This window comes from Podarcis filfolensis (assembly GCF_964270895.1).
Source record: "Podarcis filfolensis genome assembly, chromosome: 13".
Classification (NCBI taxonomy): domain Eukaryota; kingdom Metazoa; phylum Chordata; class Lepidosauria; order Squamata; family Lacertidae; genus Podarcis; species Podarcis filfolensis.
The window spans coordinates 4,080,724-4,104,582 of NC_139615.1; the positions used below are offsets into that span (position 1 = coordinate 4,080,724).

At 50.9% G+C, this 23,859-nt stretch overlaps 1 protein-coding gene across 1 annotated transcript in view; it reads left to right on the forward strand.

The window, feature by feature from the left end:
- POLR2A (RNA polymerase II subunit A) overlaps positions 1-23,306 on the forward strand; it is a 33,746-nt gene extending 10,440 nt beyond the window's left edge. Inside the window, exons 10-29 of the mRNA XM_083580745.1 lie at positions 869-1,079; positions 2,019-2,228; positions 3,537-3,705; positions 4,933-5,027; positions 5,995-6,198; positions 6,334-6,556; positions 8,607-8,790; positions 9,547-9,718; positions 11,041-11,146; positions 11,446-11,651; positions 12,755-12,979; positions 14,261-14,507; positions 14,629-14,729; positions 16,050-16,154; positions 16,298-16,480; positions 17,952-18,155; positions 18,941-19,127; positions 19,666-19,779; positions 20,996-21,145; positions 21,239-23,306. Of these exons, the coding sequence (XP_083436871.1) occupies positions 869-1,079; positions 2,019-2,228; positions 3,537-3,705; positions 4,933-5,027; positions 5,995-6,198; positions 6,334-6,556; positions 8,607-8,790; positions 9,547-9,718; positions 11,041-11,146; positions 11,446-11,651; positions 12,755-12,979; positions 14,261-14,507; positions 14,629-14,729; positions 16,050-16,154; positions 16,298-16,480; positions 17,952-18,155; positions 18,941-19,127; positions 19,666-19,779; positions 20,996-21,145; positions 21,239-22,395 (4,453 nt within the window). The 3' untranslated portion in view covers positions 22,396-23,306. The remainder of the gene's footprint in view (positions 1-868; positions 1,080-2,018; positions 2,229-3,536; positions 3,706-4,932; positions 5,028-5,994; positions 6,199-6,333; positions 6,557-8,606; positions 8,791-9,546; positions 9,719-11,040; positions 11,147-11,445; positions 11,652-12,754; positions 12,980-14,260; positions 14,508-14,628; positions 14,730-16,049; positions 16,155-16,297; positions 16,481-17,951; positions 18,156-18,940; positions 19,128-19,665; positions 19,780-20,995; positions 21,146-21,238) is intronic.
- The last annotated feature ends 553 nt before the right edge of the window (positions 23,307-23,859 follow it).

Sequence of the window (23,859 nt, forward strand, 5' to 3'; positions counted from 1 at the left end):
GAAGGCCCTCTGCCTGGTTCCCTGTAACTTGGCTTCTCGCAGTGAGGGAACCGCCAGAAGGCCCTCGGTGCTGGACCTCAGTGTCCGGGCAGAATGATGGAGGTGGAGGCGCTCTTTCAGGTATACTGGACCGAGGCTGTTTAGGGCTTTAAAGGTCAGCACCAACACTTTGAATTGTGCTCGGAAACGTACTGAGAGCCAGTGTAGGTCTTTCAAGACCGGTGTTATATGGTCTCGGCGGCCGCTCCCGGTCACCAGTCTAGCTGCCGCATTCTGGATTAATTGTAGTTTGCAGGTCACCTTCAAAGGTAGCCCCACGTAGAGCGCATTGCAGTAGTCCAAGCGGGAGATAACCAGAGCATGCACCGCTCTGGCGAGGCAGTCCGCGGGCAGGTAGGGTCTCAGCCTGCATACCAGATGGAGCTGATAAACAGCTTCCCTGGATACAGAATTGACCTGCGCCTCCATGGACAGCTGTGAGTCCAGAATGACTCTCAGGCTGCGCACCTGGTCCTTCAGGGGCACAGTGACCCCATTCAGGACCAGGGAGTCCCCCACACCTGCCCGCCTTCTGTCCCCCAAAACAGTACTTCTGTCTTGTCAGGATTCAACCTCAGTTCCAAGCATCGCTGTCAACTTTCCCCTTTTCTTGTGAGGAATCCTATTTGGAACAAGGGAATTTCCCTTTAAAAAGGAGAAACGTTGACGGCTATGATTCCAAGACCGCCTGACCCAGCTGCTCCCCATCCCTGGTTTTTCCTCTCTGCAAACTCAGGCAGGCATCTGTACCGTTTCCTTCCTGGCACTCAGCCTGAGCGCTGCCCTCCGTTGTTCTCAATCTCTCTCTCTCTCTCTTCCTCTCCACCAGTGTGACCACCCCGTACAATGCCGACTTTGACGGCGACGAGATGAACCTGCACCTTCCCCAGTCCCTGGAGACGCGGGCAGAGATCCAAGAGCTGGCCATGGTGCCCCGTATGATTGTCACGCCTCAGTCCAACAGGCCCGTCATGGGCATCGTGCAGGACACCCTCACGGCCGTCCGCAAGTTCACCAAGAGAGACGTCTTCCTAGAGAGGGTGAGGGCAGGTTCTGCAGAGACAGCCTTATTTATGCATGGCTTCAGAGCCAATCCAGCACCAGACCACCTTCCCCTCCTGTGGTTTCCAGCAACAGGCCTTCAGAAGCATTGCTGCCTCTTTCATTTATAATATAATTTTTATTAGTTTTTTAACATACCATTTTCAACAGTAATTAAACATACTTTTACATCTTACTCATTTTTTTTGACTTCCATCAGTCCTGTCTGAAAATTTTCCTATCTAATCTCTCAGTATGCATTTCTTATTTTCCCTATTACATTTCAAACTCATAACCAGTATCTCTTTTTCTACTTTGTGACATTTCTCCTTACAAAACGTCTTGCGTAATTTGTTGGTTACAGTTGCTCTTCAAATAATTCATATACTTTTTCCGATCTTCTGTAAATCTCTGGTCCCGCGGGTTTCAAATCCTTCCTGTCATTTTGTCCAATTCTGCGTGGTCCATTAATTTCGTCTGCCATTCTTCTTTTGTCGGAATTTCTTTTTGCTTCTGTTGCTGGACTAACAATACTCTTGCTGCTGTTGTAGAAGCATTGGTGGAGAGCAGTCTTCAATAACTCTCTCCTCTGTGAATTTGTCTAATCCTATTTTAAAGCCATCCAAGTTGGCCATCACTGCCCCCCGTGGCAGGGAGTTCCATAGTTTGACTTAGCACTGTGTAAAGCAGGGTTTTCTTTTCTTCCGGCGGGTTTTAGCGTCGGAACTAGAACCATGCCATGTTTTATCAGATTTTTCTACACAAAGGGGGGCAATTTCGCTCTCCCCTTTTCCTGCACTTGTAGCGAGCCCTGCTTTAGTAAGGCTTGGTGGTTTGAGGGAGGGAGGTGTCGGGTTCTAAGCATGAAATGTTCCCATCTCATGGGGGAAAGCCAGACAAGAACCACTCTTCTTACCTTTTGCTGATCTCCCCTTCAGGGCGAGGTGATGAACCTGTTGATGTTCCTCTCCACCTGGGACGGCAAAGTGCCCCAGCCGGCCATCCTCAAGCCTCGCCCGCTCTGGACCGGGAAGCAGATCTTCTCCCTCATCATCCCAGGACACATTAACTGCATCCGTACGCACAGCACCCACCCAGACGATGAGGACAGCGGGCCCTACAAGCACATCTCTCCCGGAGACACCAAGGTACTGTTGGTGGGGCAGGTCTCTGGGGGAGGAGGGGGAAGGCAGACTCATAGCTGTCAAGCGTCCCTTATTTGGCGGGACAGTCCCTTATCCCAGTGCCATGTCCCGCTGCTGTCCCTTATTGATGAGGCTTCGTTTGGCTGCTGGCTGGGCTTTCTGCCTTTGGCTCCGAGGGGCTCAGAAGTTGAACATACCTGTGCCCAGAAAATCCCTTATTTTCGAGGCTGCTGGTCCCTTATTTTCGAGGCTGCTGGTCCCTTATTTTCAAATCTGTAAGTTGACAGCTATGGGCAGACTTCGCCAGCCCAGCCTGTTGCGTTCAGAAGGCCAAGGAAGGATCGGACCCTGATTAATACACACGAGGCTTGTCCGGCAAGACTCTGGGAGGAAGTGCGAATGATAATTTGTTACTCCCTGGCCCAGGTCCCTTTTATTAACAAAAGAACTCTTTACACAGCGCTTGTAAGAGCTAATCGGATGTCCTCTGAGCATTAAAAAAACCAAACCCCCCCGTAGGACAAAGTTAGATCAGAGAAATCCTTTTAACCGCAAAGACTACTTTGAGCATGCGTACATGTTTTTAGGGTAAATAAAACAGGAATTGAGGAGGACTGCATTTAGCAAATCCAGGAGTTCATAAACAGGCAGTAAACCGGAAAGGAAGGATGGCAAGGAAAGCTAGTATTTTCCATCTCCTTGTGAACGCTCTTGCTGGCCCTTAAGATCTACCTAAAGAGTAACAAAATCTACATCAAAGTTACCTCCTATCTTTATGGCCTAGGATATGCTGCCTTCAGATGTCTTCTAAATGTTAGGTAGTTGTTTATCTCTTTGATATCTGATGGGAGGGCATTCCACAGGGTGGGTGCCACCACCGAGAAGGCCCTCTGCCTGGTTCCCTGTAACCTCACTTCTCGCAATGAGGGAACCGCCAGAAGGCCCTCGGCACTGGACCTCAGCGTCCAGGCTGAACGATGGGGGTGGAGACCTAAAACCTCCCCACCTGATCCTCAATTGCCCTCTTGCACTAGCTGGAACTAACAGAGACAAGAAGGGAGGAGGCGAGGGATGGAACGTTTGCAGAGCAACACACTGAGCAAAGCAGAAGATCCCACTCCTGCTGCAAGTCAAAATCACACGGCTCAAAGGGTGCCAGGCTTGTGGATGGAGATGCAAAGCTGCAGCACACACACACACACCGGTCTCTACAGCTGGGCTTCCCTAGTTTCCTGCCTGTAGCCAGATTTGCTAGCCGTCCCCACCAGCCTCACGCTCCTCTGTCGCTCTCCTTTCCCCTCTCTTCCTCAGGTCATTGTGGAGAACGGGGAGCTGATCATGGGCATCCTCTGCAAGAAGTCGCTGGGCACCTCTGCCGGCTCCCTGGTCCACATCTCCTACCTGGAGATGGGCCATGATGTCACCCGCCTCTTTTACAGCAACATCCAGACGGTTATCAACAACTGGCTGCTGATTGAAGGTGAGATTGATGGTGAAACTTGGTCTGTTTTGGTGGGGCGTATTCCCCCACCATGGTTTCTTCTTCCTCCAGAGGAGTCTGGCAGTTGCAGCATTGGGGTTCTGATTTAACTCATTACTTGTTCGACCAGACCCACCTTGGGCCTCCTCAGTTAGGCACGAACTGGTTCCCTGCATTGCCATTACAGCGGTACCTTGGTTTGCATACATTTTGGATTACAAACATGTCAAACCTGGAAGTGCGTGTGTCCCAGTTTGCAAACTTACTTTGGATTACAACCAAATTCTTTTTGGAGGCCCCATTGGCAAAAGCTTGCCCTGGGTTACAACCTGTCCCAGTACGTTTCTGAGCACGATTCAAAGTGTTGGTGCTGACCTTTAAAGCCCTCGGTCCTGTATACCTGAAGGAGCGTCTCCACCCCCATCGTTCTGCCCGGACACTGAGGTCCAGCGCCGAGGGCCTTCTGGCAGTTTCCTCATTTCCAGAAGTGAGGTTGCAGGGAACCAGGCAGAGGGCCTTCTCGGTGGTGGCGCCTGCCCTGTGGAACGCCCTCCCTTCAGATGTGAAGGAAATAAGCAGCTATCTTATCTTTAAAAGACATCTGAAGGCAGCCCTGTTTAGGGGTTTTTTAATATTTAATGCTGTATTGTTTTTAACACTCGATTGGGAGCCACCCAGAGTGGCTGGGGAGGCTCAGCCAGATGGCCGGGGTATAAGTAATAAATTATTATTATTATTATTATGGTTTACAAACAGACCTCCGGAATGGATTACGGTTGTAAACCAAGGTACCACAGTATTTATTTTGTTGCATTTCCAAAGTCACACACAAGGGCTGTGCTCCGGCTCCAGTGCCAGAGGCTAAAATGCAGTATTTCTCAAACTTGGGTCTCCAATTGATTTTGGACTACAATTCCCATCATCCCTGACCGCTGGTCCTGCTAGCTAGGGATGATGGGAGTTGTATTCCAAGAGCAGATGAAGGCCCGAGTTTGGGAAGCCCTGATTTATTGCCCATATAACCTCTCTGCTTCTCTGTACTTGGTACTCCTCCCTCATTTAATCCCCACAGGTAGGTTAGGCTGTGAGTCGCCTTGTGAGCTTCATGGCCGGGCAGGGATTTGAACCCTCGTCTCCCAGGCTGTAGCCTGACGCTAACCACTAGGCCACGCCGGCTTTCTTGTGCTCCCTTTCTGGTGTTGAGCCTCTTCTCCCCCTCTTTGGCAGGCCACACCATTGGGATCGGAGACTCCATCGCTGATGCCAAGACCTACCAAGACATTCAGAACACCATCAAGAAGGCCAAGCAGGATGTCATAGAGGTACGGAAGGGAGCAGAACTCTGCACCAAAAGCGACGAACGTATGGCGAGGGGGATAGGAGCTCTTGGGGAAAGAGGACAGAGTGGGTGGGGGTTCATCATTATTCCGCCATAGCAGTTAAGGACCTGAGCTCAAGGCCACGGCGTGCTTCCTTCTGAATTTACCAGCAGTGCTTCAGGTTGGTTGCCCTTGGCCTGTAGATCGGGTGCCGGGGGGAAATCGACACCAGAGGTTCCCAAACTGTGGTCCGCAGGTTTCATCTGGGTGGCCTGCAGCGCGTGGGTTAGAAAGCAAGGTGGTTAAAAGCCGCACAGCACCTAGCAGAGCACACACACACAATTGCTACAGCAGATAGAAAAACTGCCAGGTGGTTCACCAAGACCATTGGCAATTTTCAAGGGGTACGTCGGGGTGGAGTTAGGGGGATACTGTTTGTTTAGTGAAGTTTTTAATGTTTGGTGCATTACTGTATTTTAATATTTTGTTGGAAGCCACCCAGAGTGGCTGGGGAGGCCCAGCTGGATGGGTGGGGTATAAATAATAAATTGCTATTATTATTATTATTCCTTATAGAGATGGTTTTCACAGAGCTCTGTGGGATCCAGCAGAGAAGGGTTTGTTTATTCATTGTATCTATAGCCCACCTTTCCTCAAAGGACCTCAGGGTGGCTTACCTAGCCCTCCTCTCTCCCTCACAACAACCCTCTGAGGTAGGTTAGGTTGAGAGAGGCAGTGACAGGCCCAAGGCCCACCCTGTGAGCTTCGCACCTTAGTGGAGATTTGAACCCTGGACCGACACCCTAAACGCTACACCACACTGGCGAGAGAAGGGAGGGTTGTGTTTTGGTAGGATGGAGAGGGAAGGGGAGAGCAATCCCATAGCCTTGGATGGGCTTGGCTTTGCCCTGGGGGAAGGGGCCCGTTCTGAGACTCTTTCCCCCCCCCCTTTTTTCTCACCTGACTCCAGGTGATCGAGAAGGCCCACAACAACGAACTGGAGCCCACCCCCGGCAACACGCTGAGGCAGACCTTTGAGAACCAGGTCAACAGGATCCTGAACGACGCCCGAGACAAGACCGGCTCGTCCGCCCAGAAGTCCCTCTCCGAGTACAACAACTTCAAGTCCATGGTGGTCTCGGGAGCTAAGGGCTCCAAGATTAACATCTCGCAGGTAGGCCTCGCCCCTTCGTTCCATCAACCCGGCGGGTGGACGGACGGACCCCAGACACGGCAGCCGGCCTTCCTGTTCCGCCGGATGCCAGGCTCTTTGGGTGACTGCCCCGCCTCTCCCCCCTTCTCCCCACAGGTCATCGCCGTGGTGGGGCAGCAGAACGTGGAAGGAAAGCGCATCCCCTTTGGCTTCAAGCACCGGACGCTGCCCCACTTCATCAAGGACGACTACGGCCCCGAGAGCAGGGGCTTTGTGGAGAATTCCTACCTGGCCGGTCTCACCCCGACGGAGTTCTTCTTCCACGCCATGGGGGGCCGAGAGGGGTTGATCGACACGGCTGTCAAAACAGCTGAAACAGGTGGGTTTGGAGGGAGGGGGCGGGGGGGGAGAGAAGAGAGAGGGGTACATGGCTCCAATTGGTGGTTTAGTGCTGTTCTTTCAGCAACCGGGATTCATCCTCCCATCCTGCCTGGGAAAATCAGGAATTCAGAAGACCTGACCCCAAACCCAGGCCAGTGTTTCCTTGGTGGTTTAGACGGGGCGCCAGCACCCAGGGGGTAAAAGCAACCCTGTTAGGTAGGACAGCTGTCACGCCACTCTTCTTTTGCTCATCCAATCTGAGCCAGGAGATCTCAGGCTGTGCTCCAGACGCCCCCCCAAACCCCCCAAGGTAAAAGGTAAAGGGACCCCTGACCATTAGGTCCAGTCGTGGCCGACTCTGGGGTTGTGGTGCTCATCTCGCTTTACTGGCCAAAGGAGCCGGCGTACAGCTTCCGGGTCATGTGGCCAGCATGACTCAGCCGCTTCTGGCGAACCAGAGCAGCGCACGGAAACGCCGTTTACCTTCCCACCGGAGCGGTACCTATTTATCTACTTGTAATGGCGTGCTTTCGAACTGCTAGGTTGGCAGGAGCAGGGACTGAGCAACGGGAGCTCACCTCATCGCGGGGATTCAAACCGCCGACCTTCTGATCGGCAAGTCCTAGGCTCTGTGGTTTAACCCACAGCGCCACCCGCGTCCCAAGGAGCAAGAGTTAAATTGCCTCTCTCTGCTTCCGGGGCGTCAAGGCAGACAAACTGTACAGTCACAGATGTGACCAAAGATGTGTCCGAGACACTGGTTTAGAACCAAGGCTTTAACCCAAATCAGAATTCTAAAGGTGGGAGGGACCCCTAGGGTCATCTAGCCCAAACCCCCCCCCCCCCCCCGCAATGCAAGAATTCTCCCCACGGCCATCCCTGGGTGGGCTCGAACCACCAGCCTTCTGTTTAACAGCGAAATGCACTGACCTGTTGCGCCACAGGAGGCCCCCAAACATGCAGACCCAAAGTGAAGAAGTAGATGGATTAATGATAGGGTAGAATGAAAGCCATTTAGGAAAGGAAAATACTTTTAGCAAAATGGGACCCCTTGGGAACTCGAGAAGCGGGACCCAAGAACCCTTATACATTACCAACGAATCCGCTGCCCCACGAAGATGCAGCACAGGTTCCAGTTAGGGCCATAAAGACGAGAGGTCGCCACACAGAGAGCAATCTGGGAAACTTAAAACACTTTTGCTTAGTAACTGGCCTAAACCGGGAGATGTCCAGGCATTCGTTTTCCAGAGATGGGACTCTCTGGCTCTTGGACAGATATTGTAGCCCAGGTGTGGTCCATGAGAGCACTGGCAAGAACAGCTCACCTCTTCACCCAGAAGTCTGAGCTGCTGACAGAAGCAGCACTTGTGTGGACTTGAATGTGGTGGACTTGTAAAAGTGTTTTGGGAAAGAGTCCATAATGAATTGAAAAAAATGTTTAGAAGTACATTTCCAAAAGAAACCCCCGAGTCCTTTTTGTTGGGGATAATTCAGACTGCAATTCCCAGGTGTCAAAAAAGGTTATTTATGTACGCCACTACTGCGGCCTGTGTTTCGTTAGCCCCAAAATGGAAAGCGAGCGAGGTCCCAAGCAAAGAAGAATGGCAGCTTAAGCTGACAGAATATGCACAGCCTGCAGACTTAACATATAGAATAAGAGAACAAGAAGAACATACGTTTAGAGGAGATTGGAAAACATTTATTGAATACATGGGAAACTGTGTACACTTGAAAACATGGGCAGCATTAAGATAAATTCAATAGTGTAAACAAGTTTTCATGGATGCAATAATAGAACACTGAATGGTATAGTTTTTGTAAAATATGCAGGGATTTTATGATACGCAAAATGAACCATGGAAAGGGAAGGGAAGTCGTTGATATTCTAAGGATGTTTAAATGAGTGTTTTGAATTGTAAAACAGAAAATTTAATAAAAATGATAGGTAGGTAGGTAGGTAGGTAGGTAGGTAGGTAGGTAGATAGATATGGAGGATCTGTGGGGCGCACCGGGGTTCTCGCTAACCACCTCCTCTGCCCCACGGCCAGGTTACATCCAGCGGCGGCTGATCAAGTCCATGGAGTCTGTGATGGTGAAGTACGACGCCACGGTCCGCAATTCCATCAACCAGGTGGTGCAGCTGCGCTACGGCGAGGACGGGCTGGCGGGGGAGAGTGTGGAGTTCCAGAACCTGGCCACGCTCAAGCCTTCTAACAAGGCCTTTGAGAAGAAGTGAGTCTTGCCTCGGGGGTTTCCTTCTGCATGCACGGAGAAGTCTTCCTCCCCACAAGACCTTTATTCCGTTGCTCCAATGTTGCACAGGATTTGCTCTCTCTCCCCCCTGCTTATAGGGTTGGGGAATCCTGATCCGCGCTGAGCAACGAGGGAGCTCAGTGCAAACAGCTTCTATGTCAGTAGAGTCAAGGAGAGGAACTGATGGGGAGGGAGGGCACCAGGTTGGGGGAGGCAGCTATAGGATGCCTCTCGAAATTCTGTCTTTTCTTACTGCGATCTCAGATGGGCTGCAACAGTCAGACACATGCAAGGAATTGCCGCATTTTTTGCTCTATAAAACTCACTTTTTCCCTCCTAAAAAGTAAGGGGAAATGTGTGTGCGTCTTATGGAGCGAATGCAGGCTGCGCAGCTATCCCAGAAGCCAGAACAGCAAGAGGGATTGCTGCTTTCACTGCGCAGCGATCCCTCTTGCTGTTCTGGCTTCTGAGATTCAGAATATTTTTTTTCTTGTTTTCCTCCTCCAAAAACTCGGTGCGTCTTGTGGTCTGGTGCATCTTATAGAGCGAAAAATACGGTATTTTCAGCTGGCAAAACAAACACAGCGCCCCTCTATTGCAGCAAGACCCCCTGTTCCCAGTAGTAGACTGTGGCTTCGCTTTGTTGCGTGGTCCAGGCTTTGCGTGTCCTGGAAATATCCAGAACATCAGCGGTCCTCTTGAAGGTCTCATCTCCTTCATCTCCCCCCTCCCCAGGTTCAAATTCGACTACACCAACGAGCGGGCTCTGCGGCGCACCCTGCAGGAGGAGATGGTGAAGGACATTCTCAGCAACGCCCACATCCAGAATGAGCTGGAGAGGGAGTTCGAGAAGATGAAGGCCGACCGGGAGGTGCTGAGGGTGATCTTTCCTACGGGAGACAGCAAGGTGAGGCTGGTCCGGCCTTGTCTTGACCTCCAGGCGGCCGGCTGGGCAGGAAGAGACGCTTGGAGACTCCTAGTCCAGATGGCGTTTCTGGTCTAGTTCACCAGGGTGTTTTTTTGATGCCCCCACCCCCCCAAAAAAACCCCAACCCTGCATGTGTGGACATTCCCTCTCCGCTTCCTGGATGCGCTAGTTCCGTGGTTCTCAAAGGGTGTGGTCTTCCACCTTGGCGTGGCAGGAAGATTCAAGGGCAATCAAAGCAGCATTTGAACATTTCAGTGTCTTGTAGCATAGCATCAAGATAATTTCATTTATTTGTATAGATAGCTTTTCAAAATGAGAGCTAGAGCGTCAAGGCATAGTGAGGACCACCCTAGTTGCGTTTTCCAATATATTTCTTACCAGTAAAAAAAAAACAACTAGGTGTGGCACGGGCAAATCTTGATTTTGAAAGCGAGAAAAATGTTGGAGCACTAATTTTAAGTCGTTTCAAGCTGCTTTTAATAATTGTGTTTCAATGCTAATGCTGTGATTTAATGGCTGGGACCTACCACAGGACCTTAGGGTGAAGGCATGTAATAAATTGTAATACGCAAAGATGCAGGTATTACTGGACCTAATTAGGGTTTCCTAACTCATGCCTCTCTCCTCGCCCCCCCAAACCACCCTCTTTACATAAATCCATAGCAAAATTAATCAACCCATTTTGTTGTTCTCCTTCGCCTTGCCTTGGACTATTTATTACTCAGTTTTTTTAAAAAAGGAATATAAAATTTATTTTTAAAAAAACATTCAGGGTATGGTGTACAGCAATTACACATAGAAAACCATACAACGAAAACCGTAGAGAAAAATAAAATTGGAGATCAACTTCCATATTGGCAGTGCAGTCGTACCTTGGAAGTCAAACAGAATCTGTTCCAGAGGTCCATTCAACTTCCAAAACATTTGGAAACCAAAGCGTGGCTTCTGATTGGCTGCAGGAGCTTCCTGCAGCCAATCGGAAACTGCTGAAGCCCCATTGGACGTTCAGCTTCCAAAAGAACATTCAAAAACTGAAACACTTCTGGTTTTTGATCGTTCGGGAGCTGGAACGTTCGTCTCCCAAGGCGTTCGGGAGCTGAGGTACAACTGTACGATGTTTTCATTGTTATCTGTTTGTTTAATATATGAAATTCCGTCATAAGCTTGGTGGTATAGGATATGCCCTGCTGGAAAAGCAGTGAGAGGTTAAAAGGAGGAGTCTGGCTGGTGGTGGAGGGGGCAGTGTTGGTCGATGGCCGCACCTGGCAGTGCCCAGTTCCTAACTCTCTATTCCCACACAGGTGGTTCTCCCATGCAACTTGCTGCGCATGATTTGGAATGCGCAGAAGATCTTCCACATCAACACACGCCTGCCGTCCGACCTGCATCCTATCAAGGTGGTGGACGGTGAGTTTGGCAGGGAGGGGCAGAAACCGGTGGCAAGAGTAGGGGAGGGGAGGATCACACACACACACACACACACACCAGCCTGCCAGGGGAAATCTGCGGCCAGGCTCCTTTCTTGCCACGCTGCCGAATCCAGTGACGCTTTTCCGACGTGAATAATTCAGCCGGGTCTCCCGGGAGGGGGGGAAAAGATGTAGAACGCGGCTGGAACAAGGCCGGGATATATTAACTTGCCGAGAACAAGCGAGCCGCAATCTCTCAGCTCACCCCCTCCTGCCCTTCTCTGCTTCCTGCGACAGGCGTCAAGGAGCTCAGCAAGAAACTGGTGATCGTGAACGGGGACGACCCCCTCAGCAAGCAGGCGCAGGAGAACGCCACGCTTCTCTTCAACATCCACCTGCGCTCCACGCTGTGCAGCCGGCGCATGATTGAGGAGTTCCGCCTCAGCGGGGAAGCCTTCGACTGGCTGCTGGGCGAGATCGAGTCCAAATTCAACCAGGCCATTGTGAGTACCTGGCTGGGTACCGTCCTGGATGTTTTGCTCTCTCCAGGGGAAAAATCAAAATGTTTTTAAGGGATTCTTGAGGGACATAACCCAAACCAGGTGAACAAGATCGTTTTCAAATTTATAGCCAAGCTATGTTTGAAATTCAAGGCTTTGCAACCGGGTGGATTTGATTTAAATCACTCGTCAGCAAGACTTGATTTAAATCAATTTTTTTTACAGCAAGACTCATTGTTGCTGGTATAATCTTAATATTTGCAACCAGACGAAGGTTTCGTTTTTGGAATGATAAATTTTCAGAGTAGTTTTTGCAGTTGTAGCAAAAATTACTGATTTGCTTATGCTATTAGAAATACATAGACAGTGAAATTATTGTGAGGTTTAATAAGTTAACTGTTTATATTCGGACAACTTTTCTGCTGTACTTTATTGGAAGGAGAAAAATAATCATTCCTTTAATAACAATTTAAATAATTCATTTAACTAAAACAGTAACATTATGGCATATGTATCCATGTTTGCTAACTGATGTGGTTAAACATTAAAAAAAACAAAACTTAAGACTGAGTTTTTAGCACACATGAAAAACTTAAAACAAATCCTTATTTCCTGATGAATAGCCTTTGGACTATAATGTAACTTAAATAGAAAACTGTCTTTAGAAAAAAATTCCCTCCAAAAATATTTAATTTAAATTTTTAAAAATCCATTTTTTTAATATATATAGTTTTAAAAATCATTGATTTTTATCCACCCTGCTTTGCAGCTTGTTTGAACATAGTTTAGGTTAGGCATGGTTTAGACGTAACACTAAACTGTGGTTAATGAAAAATGAGCAAAAAGGGTCTCCATGTGGCTGCACCATAAGAATATCACTGTTAGGTTCTCCTCTCCATTTTAACCGCACAACAACCCTAGAAGGTAGGTTAAGCTGAGAGTGAGTGAGTGACTGGCCCAAGTCCACCCAATTGGCTTCTTGGCTGGGCAGGATTGGACCCTGGTGTGCCCAGGTCCTGACATCCAGACTGGCTTACTGTATAAAGCCATGGGCTGCCCCTTGAGGTCAGCGGCTGCTCATTCCCTCTTTGCCCATCCTCCCGCAGGCTCACCCTGGCGAGATGGTGGGGGCGCTGGCTGCCCAGTCCCTGGGCGAGCCGGCCACTCAGATGACCCTGAACACCTTCCACTACGCCGGTGTCTCGGCCAAGAATGTGACGCTGGGCGTGCCCCGACTCAAGGAGCTGATCAACATCTCCAAGAAGCCCAAGACCCCCTCGCTGACCGTCTTCCTGCTGGGGCAGTCCGCCCGAGATGCCGAGAGGGCCAAGGTAAGGATCCAGGGGAGGAGAAGAGGCAGGAAAGGAGTGGGGTGGAGCAAAAGGAGACTCTCCCTGTTGGCTGAAAATTTTTCACATCTCTTGTAGCCTCTCCAAAGGCCCTTTTCTCAAACGAGTCCACACTCACAGTCATGGTCTTTTCCTTCTGCTTCTGGGTCCCTTTCCAGCAGAAGCTGCAAACCTTCCTGTTCCTTTAGTACCAGTTACAGATAGGTAGCCGTGTTGGTCTGCCATAGTCAAAACAAAAAAAAAATTTTTCTTTCCAGTAGCACCTTAAAGACCAACTAAGTTAGTTCTTGGTATGAGCTTTCGTGTGCATGCACACTTCTTCAGATACACTCTATTCCTTTAGTAGTTACTGAAACTTTTTTGGCCCGCCGTGTCATCAAAAAAAAATTTTTTTAATGGTCTACATCAGTAAAAGGGGGACTCAGGTGGCGCTGTGGGTTAAACCACAGAGCCTAGGACTTGCCGATCAGAAGGTCGGCAGTTCAAATCCCCGCAACGGGGTGAGCTCCCGTTGCTCAGTCCCTGCTCCTGCCCACCTAGCAGTTTGAAAGCACGTCAAAGTGCAAGTAGATAAATAGGTACCAGCGGGAAGGTAAACGGCGTTTCCGTGTGCTGCTCTGGTTCGCCAGAAGCGGCTTAGTCCTGCTGGCCACATGACCCGGAAGCTGTACACCGGCTCCCTCGGCCAGTAAAGCGAGATGAGCCCTGCAACCCCAGAGTCGGCCACGACTGGACCTAATGGTCAGTGGTCCCTTTACCCTTTACCTTTACATCAATAAAAACGTACTCCTACAGGGTTAAATCCACATTACAGGTGGAAATACATTGTATCATAAGCAGAGAAAGAAGCAAGAGTTGGGGGAATCATTCCAAAACGACCCAATAAAATAGAATGTGTTTTTATTACTGATGCAAGTTTATTTCTGTAGATACTCATCTTAAACGCAAAGGATTTCGAAGCATCGCTAAGCTCTGTGCGGTCCCCTTTATCCATTTGCTGTTTCGTGGACAGCGTGGTTTCCCTGTGTGCCTGATCCCTCACTCTCGGATCCCCGCAGGTTGACTGATGAATTGCAGGAGACGGCCCAAGTTTAGCTTGTTACGCACAGAACTTGCTTCCCCCCCCCAAAAAAAATGAATTGAGTGGAAAGGGGCAGCTTTGTGGTTGGCAGGAGGGTAAGACTAGGTACTCTCGTGGCCAGGCGTCTTCACCCCATTCTCTCCCCTACCCCCTACTTTCCCGGGGGTCCGTCTTCTTCCCAGGACATCCTTTGCCGCCTGGAGCACACGACCCTCCGCAAGGTGACTGCCAACACCGCCATCTACTACGACCCCAACCCGCAGAACACGGTGGTGGCCGAGGACCAGGAGTGGGTGAACGTCTACTACGAGATGCCCGACTTTGACGTCACCCGCATCTCCCCCTGGCTGCTGCGCGTGGAGCTGGACCGCAAGCACATGACCGACCGCAAACTCACCATGGAGCAAATCGCCGAGAAGATCAACGCTGGTGAGAAGGAGGGGTGGAGTTGGGATTAGGCCCCCCCCCAAAAAAACCCCATTCTAGAGAAGGTGTTGCAGTTTGCTCTTCAGCCCAGAAGCTCAACCTTCCTTCCCTCCTCCCTTTGCAGGCTTTGGGGACGACCTCAACTGCATTTTCAACGATGACAACGCGGAGAAGTTGGTGCTGCGGATCCGGATCATGAACAGCGACGAAAACAAGATGCAAGAGGTGAGGGGGGTGGTCCTGGGAGACGGGGTCTTTGAATGAAGCCTTTTGAATCTACTTTTTAAAGGTTTTCAACCTGATAATACTATGAAACTCAAACTGAGCTAATTAGACTAATGAAAAATAATATATCAAACAGGGAAAAGAGAAAATGGTGCATTAATGATCATCATGATCCTCATAAAACACAAAATTATAAATATATCTGTGTAGCCCTAAGTCAGTGTTTTATCTTAATCTTATCTGAATCCTCCCACCTGGGAGAGATTCCCCTTAATCAGTCACACACCATGAGAAAAACAACTCTGACCTGCCTCTCATACTGCTCCTTCCTCTTCTCTCTGACAGCTCCCTGTACGTATCTTCATTCATCAAAAATACAATTTTTTAAGTATTAAGGCATACATCTAGTTAATAGATAAGAAGTAAAAGACCCCTAGACGGTTAAGTCCAGTCGAATTCGACTGTGGGGTGCTAGGTTGGCAGGAGCTGGGACAGAGCAACAGAAACTCACCCCCATAGAGCAGATTCGAACTACCAACCTTCCGATCGGCAAGCCCAAGAGGCTCAGCGGTTTAGACCACAGCGCTGTCCACGTCCCTTTATCTAGTTAATACTACTAGACTAGAGCATGGGTAAGCAAACTAAGGCCCGGGGGCCAGATCCAGCCCAATCGCCTTCTAAATCTGGCCCATGGATGGTCCGGGAATCAGCGTGTTTTTACCTGAGTAGAATGTGTCCTTTTCTTTAAAATGCATCTCTGGGTTATTTGTGGGGCATAGGAATTCGTTCATTCCACCCACACACAACCCCCCCAAAAAATATAGTCCGGCCCCTCACAAGGTCTGAGGGACAGTGGACTGGCCCCCTGCTGAAAAAGTATGCTGACCCCTGGACTAGAGAGCCACCCAAAATCAAAGAATGAAGACTGTGATAGCAGGAAGGAAGGAAGGAGGCCAGATGGGCAGGGTACAAATAATAAATTATTATTATTATTATCGAAGAAAATGGGAAAGCCACAGAAAGCCCGTTTACACAACCAGAAATACATGAGAGTATCTGTAGGTACCAGTGGCTCCTACGTTTATCCCAAGGGCTGGTCGCGGAGATTGCCCTTCTCCAGAGTCGCATCCAAGCCACTCTAGCTGCTGATGGGCGAAAAACACCCCCGGAGACAGCTCCTGCAAAATGCAAATGCACTCATGCCAGTGCAAAGTGGCTCCTCAGGCTCCCGGCAGCCTTTCCGGGGCAGGTTTGGGGTCCTGAGAACACAACAGGGCTGACACTTTCTGCCTCCTCCCCTCCCTCTTGCGCGGCTTATAGGAGGAGGAAGTTGTGGACAAGATGGACGACGACGTCTTCCTCCGTTGCATTGAGTCCAACATGCTGACGGACATGACGCTTCAGGGCATCGAGCAGATCAGCAAGGTGAGCCTGGGCGGCGGGCAGGATTCGCACTCGGGAGATCCTAGCTGGCTCCCACAATCCCCTCCCCACCTAGGCATGATAGGGGCTCCCTCCGAGCGCACTCTGACCCCCCCTTTTTGCCCTCTATCTCCCCCCCCCCCCAGGTCTACATGCACCTGCCCCAGACGGACAACAAGAAGAAGATCATAATCACGGAGGACGGGGAGTTCAAGGCCTTGCAGGAGTGGATTCTGGAGACGGACGGCGTCAGCCTCATGCGGGTGCTGAGCGAAAAGGACGTGGACCCCGTGCGCACGACCTCCAATGACATTGTGGAGATCTTCACGGTGGGTATCCGGGGGGGGGAGGGGAATATACGGCTAGGAGGGGGAGTGTTCTGGGGTTTCCCACGAGGGGTGGGTTGGGACCAGCCCCTTCCTTTGCGATAGGGCATGTTCATTCGTTTATTAATTTTATATGATGCATACAGCGTGTTACAAGAAAAAAAAACTGCTTCTTTTCCCTTATGGGGTATTCTGGAGCCTGTAAAGAGTCCTTGAGGGTTCCCTATCGGTAGGAGGAAATAACAAGAGACCAACCAAAGTATATTTGAGAAGCAAAGTCTGGTAAAGCGGGGTGCAGTTATTTGCTCTTGTTATAAGAAAAACTGCCCCCTTTCCCTTATGGGGTATCCAAGAGCCCGTATAGAGTTCTTAAGTGGGTTCCCTATCAGTAGGAGAAAACAACAGAGGCCAACCAGAGAATATTGAGAAGCAAAGCAGCTAGTAAGCCTGATCTTTATTAAACTGTTGCAACAGGGTCCCCACTCACCACACGCAGGAGGGAGGAGAACCCTGAACAATGGTGCGCAAGCCCTTATATAGACGCTTGAAATTGCCCACCCTGTAGCCCAAGACCCCCCCCCCCAAATTATGCATACATCACAGAAGGAGGCAGTCTTCAGCAAAAATCCTGTCTGCCAGGAAACCTGATAATGGTCACTGATTGCATTACCTGGGCAGCCTGGCCATTCTTTTGTGATGGTTAATACTTTAGTTCCTGAATCCAGTTCCCAGGCTCACCCTATTCATACACAAATGCACCCTTAAGACAGGATTTTCAAGCGCAAAGACAATGGGAAGGTTTTCCCCATTTGCCTCCCTTACTGCAGAGGAATATCTGAGGTCACTGGGAGAAATCAAAATGGTTTCAGGATTATTCTCCCATACTATTTCTGACACATGGTTCATATATTTAGATACGTGTGCATTTATGAATATCTATTATATATTTGAGACTATTTACTGAGAATATACTATATTAAAGTTCTTATAACAACCGCTTGACTGCAAAAGCAACAATAACAACTTCAAAAGTGGTTTGCAGAAAAGATGCAACGATGACATTATTGCAGAGCAAAATTAACAGTAATTTAAGGTATTTAAAATAACAGTGGACCGAAAGCAGATTTGAGCTCGCATCAGCTTTCTGGCTGGGCTTGTCTAAACTGGAATGCCTTTGGAAGGCAGTGTAGTGAAAGGCAGTCAACAGGCAGGGAGTTCCGAAGCGCACTAAAAGATGGCTCTTTTGCGCATGTGGAACGGGTATTGGGTGCCACCTGCACAGTGCCAATTCCACCTGTTGAAGTGGCCAAGTGGGCTCATAATGGGGCAAGGCGATCTCGTGTTTGTGAGAGAGAGAGAGAAAGGGAGAAGGAGCTCCCTCCGAGATGAAGATTTATGGGAGGGGATCTGGGAGCGCAGTTTTGGCGGGCCCCTCTTTGCAACTGTGCCAGCCTGCCTCTCCTTGCCCTTGCAGGTGCTGGGCATCGAGGCCGTCAGGAAAGCCCTGGAGAGGGAGCTCTACCACGTCATCTCCTTCGACGGCTCCTACGTCAACTACCGCCACTTGGCGCTGCTGTGCGACACCATGACCTGCCGCGGCCACTTGATGGCCATCACCCGGCACGGCGTCAACCGCCAGGACACCGGGCCCCTCATGAAGTGCTCCTTCGAAGAGACGGTGAGTTTTCCGGGGGAGGGGAAGGGCCAGGAATTTGTCAGGGGCTCAGCCTACACGCGAGTAGGACCCTGGCAGAGACGCATGCCCGACTGGCACGTTCTCTCCCTCCTGGTCGATCGTTCGGGAGCTTCAAAAGCTTTCTTCTGCCCGAACATCACAGCGACCGATGCCAACCGACACCGGCACACTTAGGGATCTGCAGAGTGTTCGCAGTTTGCGTAACAGAGCTCAGCAACTCAGCATTTTGGCTAATCTGCTTTATTTACATATAAACACACGCGGAGCACTGCAACATGGCTCCCTCTCTCTCTAGCATCAGACACCAAAGAGAAAGAACAAAGGGCAATAGTCCTTCTTCACAGAACACAGTACAGTGGTACCTCGTGTTAAGTACTTAATTCGTTCCGGAGGTCCGTTCTTAACCTGAAACTGTTCTTAACCCGAAGCAACACTTTAGTTAATGGGGCCTTCTGCTACCACCGCGCCGCCGGAGCACAATTTCTGTTCTCATCCTGAAGCAAAGTTCTTAACCTGAAGCACTGTTTCTGGGTTAGCAGAGTCTGTAACCTGAAGCGTATGGTACAGAGGTACCACTGTAACACAAACATCTTGTCTCCGTCACTTCCCACTTTGTGGAGTCAAAACATACACCGTCATGTGATAGACAACAATCCCATGACTGCAATCACGGAGCAGGAATTCTAACAGAATTTCCCCCTCTTGCCACTTGGGGGTGGGGAGCTAGTAGGACACCTTTTGACCCTGCCCTCCGCTGCTCCCTGCAGGTTGACGTGCTGATGGAAGCGGCTGCCCACGGCGAAAGCGACCCCATGAAGGGCGTCTCGGAGAACATCATGCTGGGCCAGCTGGCCCCGGCGGGCACCGGCTGCTTCGACCTCCTCTTGGACGCCGAGAAGTGCAAATACGGCATGGAGATCCCCACCAACATCCCGGGGCTCGGCGTGGGCGGACGTAAGTCAACCTGCCGCGCTTGCCGGTCCGGGAGCAAGGAGGCAGCGGCAGGCCTGGAAATCTGGGGTCCTCTTGAGAGGGAAGAGGAAGGTTTTGCATGGACAGAGCAGGGGATTCTGGGAGCTGGCACAACAGGGCATGCACAAGCAAGCACCCACCGCAGAGGACTTAAGTAGAGAGGAGCGAGGCGGGCATGGGCGGGTGACTCAAAGCGACCGTTTCCTCCCTTGAAGGAATTCTTCGCTTCTCTGAAACAGACGCTCGCGTCTCGGCAGCTAAAAGCGTGTGACGCTTTGCTTCACAGCTGTTTCCTTTGGGGCGAGGGAGGTGTGCCTCAGGCTCGTGAGGCTGAATGTCAAGGAAAGCGGGGCATCTTCCTTTTAGAAATGTGTGTTTGAGAGGGCAGGATTCTGCAGCTTATAAAGCAAAGGGTAAAAGTGAGAGTTTAGGGCAGTAGATTTAGGTAAGTGGAAGCAGAGGGGCTCTGTTGACGCCAATTTCCTCTCCTCTCAATATAACTCCATTCCGTTCCTTACAGCTACCGGCATGTTCTTTGGGTCTGCTCCCAGCCCCATGGGGGGAATGTCGCCCGCCATGACCCCCTGGAACCAAGGCGCCACACCAGCCTATGGGGCATGGTCTCCTAGTGTTGGTACGTATCGGGGAGGGGGGGTCTTCCGCCTACACAAATGTCCCCTCTTCGAATTATTAGCTGCAGGTTTGAGCTTGACCCAGATGGTTGGAATATTGCATTCTGTTCCAAGTTGCTCAACAACAACATGCATTTGTTTTTGACGTGCACCAGTTTTAACCTCCCAACATCCCTGTTGTGTAGGCCGGGCCATTGGCCAGTAAGCTTTCATAGCTTGAATTGGGGATTTGAACATGGGGGTCTCTGGCCCTCGTCCAGTGCTCCCAACCCATGATGCGAAATCTTCCCTGCTTTGGGATCTCTCCTTCCCAGGATCTCTGGGACCGTGCCGTGGGAAATCGCAAATTAGGGGAAGTAAGGAGACCTGCATAGTCTCCCAAGAGGTTTTGTGGGTTTCTTGCGATGTTCTTTCTCCTGCCAAATGAAAGGGGGGGGGGAAGCACATAGATGAACTCTGTGTGTTTGACCTTTCATTGCTTTGCAAACATTGGCTGGGCTCCTAAACGGGAGATTCGGTTCCTCAGCTGCGTACGTGCATCGTGTGGCCTTGCTCCCCCGACTGCAAAAGGCAGGGAAATAACCTGCAGGAAACGTCATGTGTGTACGGGCTGTTGGGGGTGTTATGTACAGCAAATGATCGATAGTCCCGATCCACAGTCGCGCACGCACACACTGCAGTTTGGCCTTTGAAGACAAACTCCAACTGCTAATGGCGTCAAAACCCAGGCGGGGGGGGGGGGAAACCATGTGGTTCCTTATTTATTATTTCTGTCTATAGGCTGCGCTTGCCACTTCAGTTTCCAAAGCGGGGTTGCAATAATTGCCACTGCAGCCGGCAATTGCCGTATTTTTTGCTCTATAAGACTCACTTTTTCCCTCCTAAAAAGTAAGGGGAAATGTGTGTGCGTCTTATGGAGCGAATGCAGGCTGCGCAGCTATCCCAGAAGCCAGGACAGCAAGAGGGATTGCTGCTTTCACTGCGCAGCGATCCCTCTTGCTGTTCTGGCTTCTGAGATTCAGACTATTTTTTTTCTTGTTTTCCTCCTCCAAAAACGAGGTGCGTCTTGTGGTCTGGTGCGTCTTATAGAGGGAAAAATACAGTACTCAGGACTTTCGCAGTAGTACATGTTGTCCCAGACCTGAACTTTTTGGTGCAACTCTATTCTCCAATATGGGACCTGTATCTTACTCCCTTTTTCCTTCCTCGGTTGTGCAGGTAGCGGAATGACTCCGGGGGCAGCCGGCTTTTCACCCAGCGCCGCCTCCGACGCTAGCGGCTTCAGCCCCGGCTATTCTCCAGCCTGGTCGCCCACCCCGGGGTCACCTGGATCTCCAGGACCCTCCAGCCCGTACATCCCGTCGCCAGGTGAGCGAGAGAATTCATTATTCCAGTGCGCTGTCGGGAAAACAAACAGACCGGGAACCTGGACTGACGGCTATTCCTCTTCCCTTCCTCTAGGTGGCGCTATGTCTCCCAGCTACTCCCCGACCTCTCCTGCCTACGAGCCTCGTTCCCCAGGGGCGTACACACCGCAGAGCCCCAGCTACAGCCCCACGTCGCCTTCCTACAGCCCAACCTCTCCGTCATACTCCCCCACCAGCCCCAATTACAGCCCCACCAGCCCCAGCTACAGCCCCACGTCGCCCAGTTACTCTCCCACCAGCCCCAGCTACAGCCCCACATCGCCCAGCTACAGCCCCACCAGCCCCAGCTACAGCCCCACGTCGCCTAGCTATTCTCCAACCAGCCCCAGCTACAGCCCCACATCGCCCAGCTACTCTCCAACCAGCCCCAGCTATAGCCCCACGTCCCCTAGCTATTCTCCGACCAGCCCCAGCTACAGCCCCACGTCCCCCAGTTACTCTCCGACCAGCCCCAGCTACAGCCCCACATCGCCCAGCTACAGCCCAACATCGCCCAGTTACTCACCAACCAGCCCCAACTACAGCCCGACATCTCCGAACTACACCCCGACTTCACCCAGCTACAGCCCCACCTCGCCCAGCTACAGCCCGACGTCGCCGAACTACACCCCGACGTCTCCAAACTACAGCCCCACCTCGCCCAGCTACTCCCCGACCAGCCCCTCCTACAGCCCCACCTCGCCCAGCTACTCCCCCTCCAGCCCCCGCTACACCCCGCAGTCGCCCACATACACCCCCTCCTCGCCCAGCTACAGCCCCAGCTCGCCCAGCTACAGCCCCACCAGCCCCAAGTACACCCCGACCAGCCCCTCCTACAGCCCCAGCTCCCCAGAGTACACCCCGACCAGCCCCAAGTACAGCCCCACGTCACCCAAATACAGCCCAACGTCGCCGAAATACAGCCCAACGTCGCCCACCTACAGCCCCACCACCCCCAAGTACAGCCCGACCAGCCCCACCTACTCGCCCACCTCGCCTGTCTACACCCCGACCTCCCCCAAGTACAGCCCGACCAGCCCCACCTACTCGCCCACCTCCCCGAAGTACAGCCCCACCTCGCCCACCTACTCGCCCACCTCTCCGAAGGGCTCCACCTACTCGCCCACCTCCCCCGGCTACAGCCCGACGTCGCCCACCTACAGCCTCACCAGTCCGGCCATCAGCCCGGACGACAGCGACGAGGACAACTGAGAGCGGGCGGCGCCTGTCGCCACGGAGACCAGTGGGCGGGTGACCTCCGAGTGGCGCGATTGGATGAAACGTTCGGAAGCTTTCGGGAGGCGGCAAAACCTCCGGTAGCTCCTGGCAACCTCCTATTTGCAAGGGGCCTGGAAAAAAAACACACAGGCGCAGAAGGAAATTCTGCAATGCTAATACCTATCTCTCTCTATTTCTCTCTCTCTCTCCATCCCGCAAACCCACAGAGAACGTTTTGATCTCCGTTCTCTTGTCGTTTTTATCTTTAAAAAGAAAATACTGTAAATAATCGCATAGACTACCTAGTGAAATCAGCAAACACGGACCCTGTTTCGGAGGGGGGGAGAGTAGCTCACATGTGAAGGGGGGGTTTGGGGGCGCAGCCCTCCCCCCCAGCGAGACGGAGCCCATCTCGCCACCTCTCGCAAACCGTGCTTCGGGAGAGGCGAAAACGTGAGATTTGGAAGCTGCGACGACTCCCGTCAGCTTTGACGATAATAGTACCTTTTCCCGTACGTGTCCGTCAGGAATTATTTATGTTTAATAACCTTAGAGGAAAGTTTCTTGGTTAAAGTGCATTGCATTAACGTGTTCACTTTTCTGCAGGGGGGGGGAGGCGGAGGGGAGGGGAAAATCCGATGATTAAGAACCTCTGGAGATAAGTTGTTTTTAAGTCTTATACTTTTGTCGGGGGGGCTGATACTTGCCTCACTTTTTTCAAAGCATGTTTGGAAGTTCAGAACTGTTCCCTGGCTCTCGTCTCCTATGCCTCTGGAGCGGGGCCACGGCAATTAAACCGTTGTCATTTTGTTGGGTGTTTTGGAATCCTTGCTTTTTCTTGTGAGCTCAAAAACTCTGTAACTTTCTGAAAGACAAAAAAATAAAATAATTTTTAAAAACTCCCAGCCCTTGTGCCTTTGTCGAATTCTTTTTAAGTTGCGTGCGTCTTCACGGCTTCTTCACACGTAGAGCTGCACAGAGTATGGGCTATTGGGGAAGAATTATTGTAATCTCGAGGAGATAAGGATCTGATGCAGTCAGCTTCCATCTCTGGTCTTCTTGGTGGTGGCACCCGCCCTGTGGAACGCCCTCCCACCAGATGTCAAAGAGAAAAACAACTATCAGACTTGTAGAAGACATCTGAAGGCAGCCCTGTTTAGGGAAGCTTTTAACGTTTGACAGACTATTGTATTTTAATATTTTGTTGGAAGCCGCCCAGAGTGGCTGGGGAAACCCAGCCAGATAGACGGGGTATAAATAATAATAATAATAATTATTATTATTATTAATTTCGTTATCCCTTCCTGACTCTGTTTTCTGTGTTTTATTGCTTTCAGAATCCCTTCTGAAAAGGCCTTTTATGTGTTGATGACGCTGTTCAGCAAAGCCTTTGATCTATAGCCTGGCATTTTTTGTCGTTGTCCAATAGGACTAACTATGCGAAAGTAGTTCTCTATG